The sequence below is a fragment of the Desmodus rotundus genome, chromosome 10 (assembly GCF_022682495.2).
Source record: "Desmodus rotundus isolate HL8 chromosome 10, HLdesRot8A.1, whole genome shotgun sequence".
Taxonomy (NCBI): domain Eukaryota; kingdom Metazoa; phylum Chordata; class Mammalia; order Chiroptera; family Phyllostomidae; genus Desmodus; species Desmodus rotundus.
The window spans coordinates 19,804,717-19,819,247 of record NC_071396.1 but is presented as its reverse complement, the minus strand read 5'-3'; the positions used below and the strand labels follow the sequence as shown (position 1 = coordinate 19,819,247).

At 34.4% G+C, this 14,531-nt stretch overlaps 1 protein-coding gene across 8 annotated transcripts in view; it reads right to left on the bottom strand.

The window, feature by feature from the left end:
• ARID4B (AT-rich interaction domain 4B) overlaps nucleotides 1-14,531 on the bottom strand; it is a 136,613-nt gene that overhangs the window by 25,632 nt on the left and 96,450 nt on the right. For 5 of the 8 annotated variants that reach the window (XR_011650521.1, XM_045196411.2, XM_053912408.1 and 2 more), the window contains exon 17: nucleotides 10,532-10,783. The exons of 2 other annotated variants lie outside the window; for them this stretch is intronic. Coding sequence is in view for 5 of the 6 variants with exons in the window: in XM_045196411.2 (XP_045052346.2) it covers nucleotides 10,532-10,783 (252 nt within the window). In the remaining variant the exon portion in view is untranslated. The remainder of the gene's footprint in view (nucleotides 1-10,531; nucleotides 10,784-14,531) is intronic. One more of the 8 variants, XM_053912409.1, reaches the window with a different exon arrangement.

Genomic DNA, 14,531 nt, shown 5'->3' with positions numbered 1-14,531 from the left:
CACATGTCAATGTTTCTCTCCCTCTCTTTCTCCCTCCCTTCTCTACTCTCTAAAAATAAATAAGTAAAATATTTTTAAAAAAGAAACTCAATCCATGGAGGCAAATTGACCTTGCAGGCTATAGGTTTGTCAAAAAGCACTACATGGAGAGTTGAAGCAGGGGAAATGGGCTGCCTGTTATAATTGTACAACACCAGGAAGATGAAGCAGCAACTGAAAACGCCTCATTGAAAATGCACAGTATGAACCAAAACACGATGAGGGAGAATGGGTGAGAACAGTGTGTGAGAACTTTGGTTGAGGGAGCTTTTCAAACTTCAAATGCCCTTAGCAAATAGAGGTTGAGACCACTGACAGCAAGTATTTCAAAACTTAATGAGGTTCTAAATAGCACTTTAGTTGCCTGATTAATCTTAACCAGGATAAAAAAAAAAGTGATCAGAAAATAAGCCAACACTATAACTGATATCATATTTTAAAAACAGGAAATGTTCTTTCCCTTTTATGTAATTACTCAGAGTGTTATTCAAGTGTTCTTTCTATATTCTTTACAGAATACTTTCAAAGAACACGAAGGAGAGAAATATAAATTCATGTGGGGAAAAAACAAAACCTGGTAGAAAAAAAATAACATTTCCTACAGATACTAAATTACATAAGAAAGGGCTGGGCCAATTTAGTTTTGATTTTACTACTGTCAGTTAATTTCAACAAAGGAGGCAATATTAGCGGGTCAAGATCTCAGATTCCCTATAAAAACCTGAAGTACAGACTTTAATGAAGAGAACTGAGTTCAGAACTGTAAGAAAAAGCTGCAGTTGATCCTGTTTATTCTTCATAAACTTGAACTTTTTATACAGTATATTTAATATATATTAAAAAGAGACTTCAGACTACAATAAATTAATTTTAGGTATAATATGTAAGAAAGTAGTTAATGAAGATAGGAAAAACTTAGCTCAAATTCTTGATTATCATTAAAATGGAAATTACTGGGAAGTAAGAAAGAGCAGCAAATTGCAGCTAAGAAACAGAAGGCCATAAAACTTCTCAGTCTTTCCTAAGGATACAATCCATTCATCCCCCTAAATACATTCTTAAAGAATACAAGAATATTGCCCTGGCGGGGTGGCTCCGTTGGCTGGAGTGTTGTCCACACACCAAAAAGGTGGCGGGTTCGATCCCTGGTCAGGGCACATAGGGGAGGCAGCCAAGTGAAGTTTCTCTCTCACATCCATACCTGCCCACCTCCCTGCCTCTTAAAATCAATAAACACATCCTTGGGTAGATTCTTCTCCAAGAACAGCAGGCCTGTTGCTGTCAGCTATTCTGTTTTGTGACAATGTAGCTTGAGAGCTAGGGAAAACATTTAAACCAAGTGGTTGGCCTACCGACAAAATGATTTGCAATTTTAGACCCAAGCAATAGAGTTTGATGAGAATATCTGAGAAAACACAGGTAGTTTGGGTTACTGATATAAGCTACCCTGCCTTTACTTGGACTTTACCTTCAGAAATTACAATCAAAACAGAGCAATTGGCTTCTTCATAATAAAACATAGTTTGCCAGGAAAAGAGGATTACTAAATTAATTTAAAAACAAGTAACAACATATACTGAGACAAATATTAAAAACAAATACTGCTGAGAAGATTAAGTCAGTGATTAGACATTACTTTTTAGATTCAATTATCGATAAATTCATTGTAATTAATGCATAGGATCTAGACAAGTAGTTTACCTGATATTTAACTAAAGTACTGAGGAAAATATTTTCAAATATATACATGACTTATATGAGAATATTTTGACTAAGACCATCTAAGTAATGAAACAAACATGAAAAAAAAAGGATGCATGAGCAACTCATTGAACTTCCAAAGTCTGCCCCCTGACCGATGTGAGATGAAGGAGCTGCACCAGAGGCCCTGAAATGAGAAACTCTGTGATTTCAAGACCAGAAGTACGTCCAAGGACAGACTCACCCGGCAAACGCGTTTGAGGTATCTAGTACGCGACGGGCTCTGCACTGGGCTGTGTGTGCTTGGCATGAATGCACCACAGCCCTGCCCACAGGCAGCTTACAATTACGCGGAGACAACACTAAATGGTAACTACAAAGGGCACAATACAAACCTTCTGAACCTTCTGAAAGAAGCCATATAAAAATTTGAATTTTAAAAATGTGATGAATTAAAATATTTATACAAAACTAGAAGAAACCATTCAGAGACCCCATAACATACTTGCTCTCACCAGAGAAAAATAAAAGTTCAAAAGAGAAAATAATTTTTGTTTGGCTGCGCTGGCAAATTACCCAAGGAACCACTAAGCAATAATAAAAATGGAAAAGAATGCTAGTCAATCAAATACAAGAATCAATGGAGATTCTGGTTCTTCTTGAACCCAACTAAATCATTTCTAAAGAATTATCATCAACATACATTAATATATACCCAAAAGACATAATCTTAGTGATTAAAAATTACATGCAGAATAAAGACATTTTAAAAATAATTTCATAAGCAAAACCAAACTGAAATACTAAAAAAATCGCTATTTGAAATATGCATATATTGTAAAAGATAAAATCTAATAACCATTAAAGTGAAATATTTAAATCACTTGTATTTTGTTTTCTGTAATGGATAGACTCAGTAACTGCTGAGCAATGCGTATTTTTTATCCTGTTTACCTACACACAAAAAGTTAAAATATGTCAATATAACTAAGCTTTTAAAAACCTCACATCCAAAGTGGAAATTTACGCTATCTTTGCAAGACAAGGAAGTTTCCTCCCTTAATTAAGAAACTATGGGATCCCTGACAGGCATAACTCAGTTGGCTGAGTGTCCCACAAAGCTGAAGGTCGCCAGTTTAATTCCCAGTCAGGGCACAAGCCTGAGGTTCAAGTCAGTCCCCAGTTGGGGCGACACAAGAGGCAACTGATCGATGTATCTCTCTCACACTGATGTTTCTCGCCCTCTCTTTCTCCTTGCCTTCCCTTATCTCTAAAAATAAATAAATAAAATCTTTAAAAATAAACTATGGGGAAAAAAAGTACGACACTGTATAGAAAAAAGACCAAGTCATGATGAAAAAAGTACTAGTTATTAGTAATAAACTTTATAAGCAATTTCATTGATATCTACTTGCTGAAATTTTCCATAATAATCTCAATTTACACATATTTTTAATCTGAGACTATCTAAAGTAAAATTTATGAAGACACACTGAACAGAATTTAATGCTTTTGGTAATAATTTAGCAGTAATTTAATGCTTAAGATACAACAAAACAAAAAATATTATTGAAAAACTAAAATTCTAAGCATGCTATTAACATTTCATATTTCTACTTCATGTAACACTGTTAAATCCATATCAAAGACACAGGAATAGTGTTCATCATAATAAAGAGAGTAATAGCATAATGACAGAAATATGAATATTATAGCATAATTTAAGATTTGGCACAACCACCCCAGGAGACAGTAATTGTATCAATCGGTTCTCCTAGAGCACTTAACTCTGTAAAATGAAACAAAGGTAGTACAGGTCTTTAGGTAGAGGTAGTATGTAATGTGAAGAACAATCACACAGTGTTGTACCAGGTTTTATTTATAAAGACCACTGCAACTGCTTAGCAACTATGACACTCAATTTTGTGACTCGGATTACTGACTTTTTAAAAGTACCCAAGCCCTGGCCACGTGGCTGGGTTGGAATGTTGTCCTGTGCATCAAAGGGATGCAGGTTCGATCCCTGGTCAAGGCATGTATCTAGGTTGTGGGTTCGATCCCCAGTCAAGGCAGGTATAAGAGGCAGCCGATTAATGTTTCTTTCTCACACTGATGTGTCTGTCTCTCACCCGCTTCCTCTCTCTCATTATTCATCTTTTATCACAAAGAAAATGTTTTTCACTTGCGCTGAAAAACTAGTCAACTCAAAAGTCATTTTTTAAGGAAATTTTCACAGCCTTTTGATGGCTATGGTACTTTTCTATTCTAATACGCTTTATATCGTAAGCATAAGAGAACAGGCGAGGAGGCTAATACAGGGTCTGTGGAGGTGAGTGTGGGGACGACCACTATGAGGTAGCAAGAGCGGAAGAACAGCACATGGAGGAGCGTGCCCAGGTAACAGAAGGCCTGGTGAGAAGGCTAGGGCAATGTTCCCTTTCTACCCCCAAAACAAGTTCACACATTCGTACTTACTGGGAAATCAATGTCAACTGGTCCTCACTTAAAATTCTTTAACTTTCACATTACAGAAATAAAGAATAGAATTTCCTAGATTCCCTCACTTTCCTTTCTATCATTACCAGAACAAATTACTTCAAAGCCTATGAACAGAACATATTTGTACTCTTCCATTATTATTCCTAAATCCAACAGCATACCCAATAAAAGTATGGCAGGGATCAGATTACATGGAGGTAAAGGAAAAAGGGAAGAAGGTCTATGTACTGGAGAAGGAAGAAATAGAGAAGTTAAGCTTAAAAGATGATGAAATTGTTTAAAGGGACAAAAAAAGACAAAGTGGAAGGTAAGTCACAGAATATGAGCATTTCTGATCAGATCTACCCCAGTCTCTCACTTTCAACCCCATTTTGGCTGCTAATCAGGAGACAGGCCCTCCTGTGTATGATGCAAAGAGGTCATTAAAAAGAACTGACTACTATAATCACACATAGAAATTACCTCAAAATGGATCAAAAACTCAGGCATTAGATCTAAAACTATAAAATTCTTGGAAGAAAACATGGGGGGAAATTTTCATAACACTTGATCTGGTGATATGTTCTAGGATACAACCAAAGATACAAGCAATAAAGAAAAAATAAATCAGACCTTATGAAAATTAGAAGCATTTATATATCAACAGACACTATCAGGAGAATGAAAACACAATTCTGTGAGTTCACAGAATGGGAGGAAATATTTTCAAGTCATATATCTGGTAAGGGATCAATACACTGAATATATGAAGAAGCTCCTAAAACTCAACAACAAAAACCCAAGCAATTCAAAAGTAGGCAAGTGCCTAAATAGACATTTCCCTAAGAAGATAAATAGCCAGTAAGCAGTACTACATGCAAAGATGCTCGACATCACTAGTCATTAGGGAAATGCAAATCAAAAGCACAAGGAGACACCACTAGGTTAGCTATAATAAACATTTTTTAAAAACAAAAAATAAATGTTGGTGAGGATATGGAGAAACTGGAACCCTAATACGTTTCTGGTAAGAATGGAGAATGGTGTGTAGTCTCTCTAGAAATCAGTTTGACAGGCACCTGGAAAAATAAGAGTTACTCTATATAAAAGAATCGGAAAGGCTCCAGTGAACGCCAGGCCACATCTGTCCCAATCCATTAGTCTCTGTATCCTTCTTATCTGGATTTTAATCTCTGCTCTACTCCCAATCTGTTGCCAGGAGGTCCAATCTAGTTCAATATTCATTCACTAGTTATCATATCCCAGGCACATACTGTTCTACATACAGTAAGGGGTATTAATGGAATGAATATGGAACTGGGATTCCCCCCACCATGTTTTAAAATTAAATGTAATTTCATAATGTGAAGTAGTGTAGAAAGCTTGAACACTGTAAAAAAATTTACCCACAGTCCTAGGTGGAAGTTATATTCCAGGAAGTCAAATCCCTTTGGCTCCAAAATATAATTTAGAAAAATTCAGTATCAGGAAATCAATTCAAATTAAGACTGGAAAAATAGGCAAAGAACATAACAGAAGTTGAAATGGATATGAAAAATAAAAGAAGGGAACAATTAGAAGGGAGAAAACACACAAACACGAAAAGACAAATGATAGGACAAGTGATCCATGGTTTCTTAATTTTGAGACAGGTATGAAAGGAAAATAAAAAAGAAAAACAGCCACAGCTGTTTCTATAGTTACAGATGTTAATTAGACTTATTGTGATCATTTCACCAACAAATATAATTACGTTGTACACCTGAAACTAATATAATGTAGTCAATTATACCTTAAAAAATAATTTAAAGAAACAAAACCAGAAACAGTATGGAACGGTCTTCTAAGAAAGTAGGAGAGTAAATGGAAGAACACAAAGTGCCCACTGGAGGTTCACAGTCACGAATTTAAAATAAAACCAGCCAGTGAGTGCTTGCTTTCTTCCAGCCGAGATCAGCTGCTTAGGTGCAGGCAAGGAGTCGGAGTTAGATTTAATCAGGGTTCTTGTGGTTCTGCCAGGGAGTACAGCACCACAGAGCAACAGAACAGGGTGGGGTCCGAAGACATGATCCTAACAAGTGACAAGAACACGAGTGACCTGAGGAGAGGGCTGAGGGCATCAGGGGCAGAGGTAGTAGGATCAATGGGCGGTGCACCCTGGTGGGGTCAGTTCCTACCCTGGACAATATGTTCTTAAACAGAGGCCATTTCTTTGTGTCTTTAATGCCAAGCATACTATTTGGCACAGAGAAGTTGAACTTATGTTTGCCGAATAAGGGAATAATGTTTGATAAAAAAGCAGCTAAATGTTCATGAATGTGGGACTGAACCCATCTGCTTATGAAAACTTTTTACTAGTATTCCCCTACCCCAAATTCCCTCCAAGGGAATTTGCTCAGAGAAATAAAATGTTTTTTAAATGAAATATATTTTTATTTCAAATTATCTATTTAAGTATTTGTTTTCTATACTTATAATATGGGGTAGAACTAACTGTTGTTATTGCTTTAAGAGCTCTACAGTTGAAATTTTAGTCTCTTTTCTCTTTCTCTTTTATTTAAGGGTATCCGTTAATGCAGTCGGTGATCCTCAATATAAAAAATAATATTCCTGTATCAAATTCCCAAATTCTTGACAATCGAAAGCCAAACTGGAAATGAATGAAGAAAAACAAATCAGCATCAACACATAAAATATTGATGTATTTTAAATCCCATGCCGAATAGTCTAGATAGTTCCGATGCACTTAGTTGTATTACTGAACAAGAATGGCTGTTATAAACAAGGATAAAACCAACACACATAACAGAATTTATGGTAGGTGAATTTCAAAGTGTAACTTTATTTTCAAAAATCAATCCCACTTAGGAACTTGAGAGTGAAAAGATCAATTAGCTAATGATACTAAAAATGCATACAAAATATGAACATCATTAACAGAAATTAAAATAAATACAACAGAGAGCCTACTATTAAAAATTACTAAAGTATGATTAATTTTTATAAATGTACGGATATACTTTTTAAAAGACTAAAAGAGAACACACTACAATATTAATAGTAATCTTTTTCTACTTTTATGCATTTTCCCATATTTCCAGATTGAATGCTACTTTTAGAAATTTTAAAAAATTTATAAAAAAGCAAAGACTTACTCCAAGCATGTAATGACTCTATAAATTCTATAGTTTTGAAAAATAGTGTCATGTACGGTCATCACATCTGACACTTCTGTAGCAGCACTGTACCATTTACAGTTCATTCTGTGGCTTAGCAATCAGAGCTCTGGTTATTTCCAGTAAATGAATGTAAGTGTGCAAAATATCTTTTTTTCATTAAAAAAAAAAAAAAAAAAACCTAATTGGTCCAGACATTATCCTTTGTTTAACAAAAATTAACATATCTCAGTTCTGAAATACCGGTATAAAATAAAATTAATGTAAAGGTTCATAAAGCATTTTAGGAAAAAAAAGAATAATGTAGAAATTACAAGCAAATAGTATTTTTTAAAACTAGGATACTTTCTTTTTTTTAAGAAAAATCTGTTTGGTAGGAAATAATGTTTCAGATCACACAGAACTCACATAAACAACTCCACACGAAATTTCCTAAGTTGCTATTGTAATGAATGGCTGCCTCTGAAGATAAAACTATTTTTGTGAATGTTCATGTATAAATCTTCATTTTTAATTTCACATCTCAAGTGTAAATTCAGAGATCAAGCTGAATTTCCCAACATAATGTGAAAATAGTTGTAGAGCTGATGAGGACTTGGGGTCCTCATTAGATTAGCTTCAGACATGAAGGAGCAGCAAGAATCATACATGATTTCTTTTTTTTTTTCTTTCTTTAAGATTTTATTTATTTGAGCCAAACTGACGATACATGCTGGGGAGCAAGATCAAAAGCTCCCCATAAGTGATTTCTTACACATCAACGGGACAGACTTTGGTTATTATCGGAGAGAGAAAGAAGAATGCTGTTAAATCGACTACAGGAAAATTAATGGCTTAATCTACTGGAAGCGAAAGCTTGAGTCTGGCGCCTTAGACCACTCGGCCATCCCGACAAGCTCATGGCTTAATCTACTGAAGTACGGCTGTTTTCTCTACGATGCTGGAGTGTGTAGAGATCCACCCTATAGGTCTTCACCAAGATGGTAAGTTTTCTTCTTTTCAACGTTCACAGCACACAAATGCTTGAGTTGTCAGGAGGAGATTGCATCCTTCTCAGTGACAAAAGCATGTCTTGTTGTACTAGTTCTCATTTTCCTTTTTATTTTATTAAAAACGTGAATGTCTCAATTAAAATCTTCTGTTACCCTACCCAACCCACTACCAATTTCAAAGCTAAAATACTGAATGTTCTTTCTACTCTCTAAAATCCAAGTACTCTTAGGACAGGATACTTTCCTCTAGTTAATCTTTTCCTAACAAAACAGAAAGTTGTATCTTAACTGCAGAGTAATTTTATGACTATCTTGACTCATATACATACTAAGCTTCTCCTGTTTAATGAGACAATTAATAGAAAATAACCAAGCCCTAATTATAGTGAAAGTAAGAGAAAACCTAAATTCTACCCCTCCATCACAGCACTTAAAGCATTTTATAAAGGCTACCAGGAAAACTGCCTTGTTACATAAACTAGCAAAATAACCAGAACCGAAAGGAGAGGGCAAAAGATGATGTGGCTTTCATCCACCTACGGGAATTACTTTGAAATTATTAAATTTTGCTGACTCAATTTTCTCCTGATTTTAAAATAACGTATTTAACATTTACATCCTAGGCAAAAATGAAACTCCCTCTACATTTATATTTAACAAGATCATTTAGTAGGATCAGAATGATTAAATATCAAAAGACTGGGTAAAAGATTCTTACAGCAGCTCTATCTGAGATTTCAAGTGTCTTGCTGTGAACATAGTAACAGCCAGCCCTTCAGTTGAGAGAAAGCATGCACCACAGAGGCAGCAGAAGAACCAAAAGCCAAAAGGATTAATTAGGATGTTAAAAGCAGTATCTAGAAAAGCTTGTTTCAGGACAACACTGATTATAGATATTCTTAAAATTCAAAACTCTGTTAATGTTGTTGGCTAGAAATGAAGAACAAGGTTCCCCACCACCCCAAAAAAACCTCCTGAATAATATTTCCTTATGACTTAAGTTGCTATTTTTCTTCCCAAGCTCCAGAATGGATCAGAATTGTACTTTTCCAAAATAAGAAAGGAAATCTGATTAGACATGTTTCTAGAGCTTCCTATTGCTGCAACAGGACAACACAAAACGCACTTTTAAGAAACACAGTATTTTTTAAAGAAAATTTGAGATATTTTCTTAGTAACTTCCCAAACCACATACTACAATTTATTAACACGAAGCATGAGAACTGTGCTCCTCCTTGAAGACACTAGGCATACCATGAAACCACCACTTAAAACTCTATGGTTAACTTTCCAAGGACTACAACTCTATCATAGGCTATATTTCAAATATAATATTAAACATTCCAAAATGAAAATAAGTTTATCTTAAAAGATACCTAAATGATGAGATGCCAAATTAACTTACAAACTTTGGATAAAGTTAAAATACAAAATTTCTTTGGATAAACCAAAGGAAACTTGTGTAAGAAAAACACTTCAGTCACTGAACACAACCTAAAACCAAATCTCTGCCCTGCCCTTCACTTCCCTAGGTTAGAAGTGGGAAGTGCACCCTGTTTTAGTTAAGCAGACCTGCTTCCATTACTTCCATATTGTTTCAAACATGAAAGTAAATTTCCGAGGCTTCTGAAAAATGCTGTAATGAAAGCAATGTTAAAGAGGAGATAAGGCCTTCTTGAAATAGCTAAAGCTTCCTAAGAAACCTCACTTTAAAATCCCTGCCTAGTGAAGGAAAGAAATATGATGGCTTAAGAAGATTACAAAGAGGTTACTATGGTAAGGTAGTTGAAAATGCAAGAAGTCTGATAATTGGCTTACAGACATCAAGAAGCTTAAATCTCTTTCACATCTTTAAGAGATTTTCCTATCATTTTCACCAAATGTTGCTTTTATTAATCTACATAAGTAATGTAAAAACCAACTGTGTGGATCCAGTTTTCTAGACACTAAGGATATCCTCTGAGTACTGAAAACAGTAGATAGGAAGTCACTAAGCATGGCAATTACATGCTAAAAACTATTTTTTATATGATGCTATGACCTCAATTGAAATACTAGTAAGACTGCAATTTAATTAAATTTTAAAATAGGAAATTATTTTATGAGTGTTTTTAGGTAGCAATCACTAGCTAAAACTCAAGTTACCTCACATTCCATCCGCAGTAATGCACCAAGTAAAGGACCTCTCCACCTTCGACATCAGAATCTTTAATACTAGCTTCATAGGTTTTTTGATTTTTCCCTCGTCCATACCGCACTTGGACTTTCATGCCTGGTGGATAGCATTCAAACTCCTCTTCCTCATTGTTGTCATCATCATCTTCCTCTTCTTCCTCCTCCTCCTCCTCCTCTTCTGCTTCTTCATCATCTTCATCTTCCTCTTTATTCGTTTCATCTCTTGAAAGGTTTAAAAAATTGCAGTTAATAAAAGACACTTCATAAGCTTTTCAGTTCCAAACCACATAAATTGATAAAAATTGTGGCTGTGATTGTTCCGGGCACAGCAGGTTCCACGTGTATGAAATTCTCTGATTTTCAATTTATATTAAAAACTAAAACTGTATTAAGATGACCATGGTTAGAGAAGAGACACATTTAGAGGAAATGAACACTGAAAAGTAAGTGCATTAAAAGAAAATTTCCAACAGCCAGAAGAACAGCAGTTGTGCTGACCAGTAAGAAACTAGCTCAGTCAACTGTAACAATTTCCTCATGTTTTATTATAAAAGTGTTGTACACCTAGGTTGACAAAAAACAAAAATCATCACACCTCATAGACATTTTCTGACTAAAATTACTTTTCTTTCAAATATTTCCAGCCTCAGGATGTTTAAAACAAAGATTTTTACGAGCCAATGGTTAGTCTTAAATAACTTTATATAATGCAACAACCAAATTTTCAAATGTTATACACTAAAATATTTTACCTTTCACAGGCATAGTCTACCAACTTCACAATAATAAAATGGTTTTTTTCCTTTCTATTCTTCTCAACTTCACCATATTTCTGCTCTCTTTACCACATATTCACTAAAATTCCTTTCTACTGATTCTCTCAACTTTGAGGCTCTGAAGGAAACTAAGAGTTAAGCCATTCAGAAACAGCACAGCAAACATTTTGATCTTCTCAATATCATGTTCTTTCTAAAACTGAGTATTCATATTCATTTTATGAGCCACAGATCATAAATCTTTCCAAGCACCAGATTAAAAAAACAAGCTTTAGTACAAAACTCAACTATATTTAGTTAAGTTTTTATTGCTCTGCAGTATATATATATACTTATTACAGTAGTTTTCTCTCAAAAAGAATCTATCACTTTACAGCTGACAAATGAATAAGCATCATAAAACAGAATCACAAGACAGCTCAGTAATTAACCTTCAAAAGTTAATAGAAATAATATTTATACAAAAAGCCTACCTCCACTGATAATTTCAGTTTTACAGTCTTATATGCAACGTTTTTAGCAGTAACGTATTTTACCATTCCTAATTATGCAGTTATATATGCAACAAAAATAATCTATAATAGCGATACAAGCAGCGCTATAATGGTTTTTTATTTTCTTACTTCTTTCCTTCTATATAGTAAGGGATGAAGAAAAACATAAAAGACTTGTGACATCAAGTCTAAGTTCACAAAGTACCAAAAATATCACTTTTCTCTGAAATACATCACCAAGTCTACAAAGATTCTCAGGAATTATTCCTATTTTAAAGACTCGTCTACAGTCAGCCCTAGCCAGTATGGCTCACTTGGTTCAAGCATCATCCCATAAATTGAAAGGTCCCGGGTTTGATTCCCAGTCAGGGCAATTGCCTGGGGAGCAGGTTCAGTCCCGGGTCGGGTCGGGATATATACGAGAGGCAATCGACCGATGTTTTCCCTCTCACATTCATGTCTCTCTCCCTTCCTTCCCCTCTCTCTAAAAACAATAAGCATGTCCTCAGATGAGGATTTTAAAAAAAAAAAAAAAGGTTCATCTACAGTAAAATAAATAGGTAGTTAAAAATTAAAACCTAAATGAAACCAACTATAACCTTAAAAAAAAACATGAACTCTATTATTGAAAATACATTAACATCTATATAATGAAATAATTATTAGTATGGCTAAAATATCTAAGAAATTATGAGAAAGGGTGCTGTGGATAATAAGCTATTAACAAATTTATTTTTCTTTCTTTTTACTTTTTATTGTATTTTTTCCAATACCATTTATCCCCCCTATACCCTCTTCCATAGTTTCTTTCTTATAAATTATCTCGAAGAACTTAACTACATCCAAGAGCACCATAAATGGGTAAGCTTTACAAAGGAAGGCTGAATCCAAAATAGGACGGAATGAGAGTAAATTGTCCTGTACACATTGTAGTCCACATGAAAAAGCAAGATATTTTCAAATGTAACCACCATAAAATGTGGGTTTCTGTTGTTTTTCTGAGCAGTGACAAATGAGGTCCTCCACTGAATAATAAAATTGCTATGAACAAATTTAAATAAATGTTTTATATGTATAGTATATATATTATACACATAGAAAGTTAAAAGTTACAGTACCAGGAAGGAAAGGAAATGTAGCTAACATAACAAGAGATTTACTGAAAAGATTCATTATGCACCTCAGAATCATCATAAGAGAGATACAGAATAGAGAGTCTAAAATTTTTTAAAAATGAAAAAACTCTAAACTGTACCCTACATTGCATAACGCGCTGAGCGCAACTGGTAAATGACAAGAATGGCAAGCACAACCCTAGTGTAAGTGGCAGCCAAAGCAACCTTTATTTAATCTGGAATAAAAACCTAATAGTCTGGATTACTAAATCAAAGCAAAAAAATTAAAAATAAAAATTTCACATTTACCATCAACTTCAGACACAAACCAAATAAAAGCCATGTGAATGATACACCGAAGTGTAAAGAAGCAGACAACACAATTACTGGCTTAAATCAGTCAGCCACGGAAAATTCTACTCTAAGAACTCAGTGGCGAAATCAGAGGTTAAGTGCACTAAACTAGCTAGAACAGATAATGCCATGAAAGACTGCCTTTGAAAGTACAGAATGAACCAGCACACAGGTTACAGAAATCAGGTTGGTGAACGCGTTACACACACGTGCACACACACACGCTTTATCTTTTAGACAACTACATTTTGGGAAACCAAATGTACCCGCAAGAGTTTTTCATCTGAATTTACAAGGAAATATCAGATTTTCCCAGTTTGATGTCACACTCTTTACAATGGAACAAATTAAAGAAAAAAGCTCCAAGTGATTAATAGCTATTATGGGCCAGACACTGAACCAGGCATTTTAGATCAATTACCTTATGTAATCCCCCATTCCTGGAATAGGGAGGCAAGTTATTGAAAGTTCTCGGTAGTAGTTAATTACTTAAAGTTGACATACTAGAAAAATACTTAAGTGTTAATTCTTTATAATTGTGAATTTTTCTATTGCACTGATCTAATAAAATTCAGAAATCGCTTTTGGGCATTTTAACACACAATGCTTCTAAAGAACAGCTATCAAATTAGAGTAGTCACAGCAGAGTAATTCCAGTTTGTGGTATGACACATACAGGTATCTGTAGTAACCAAAAAAGGCATATAGGTGAAAAATTAAATGAATTACTAAAAACCTACAAAACACATTTATAGTACGATTTTTAAAGTACTAATCTGAAAAATTAAGATAATTATTAATAACAAGGAAAAAATACAGGCTTATCAGAGTGCCTTCCACACAGTAGATGCTACAAAAATATCTGCAGATTTAAAAGTCACATTTTTAGGCAAAAGGGTGAATCCTTACTTAGTTCTTAATAGCTGAAATAGTCTCCAGTAGCCGCATGGAGTACTTTAAATAAACATTTACACACAGAGAACTATAACCAAGTATAACAAGCAAACACTTATACTATATTCATCTAAACCCACTTTTTTCCCTTCCAAGTTTATCTGTATACTGAGGTCAAAATTTCAGAAGAACACTAAAAATGTTGAGATTTTAGGCAAAAGGTTGAACACTTACTAAGTTTCTTAACAGTCAAAATAATTTCCAATAGCAGTATGGAAAACTTAAAATATACGTTTGTACACACAGATATGTAACAAAGATTAACAAACACCTTTTA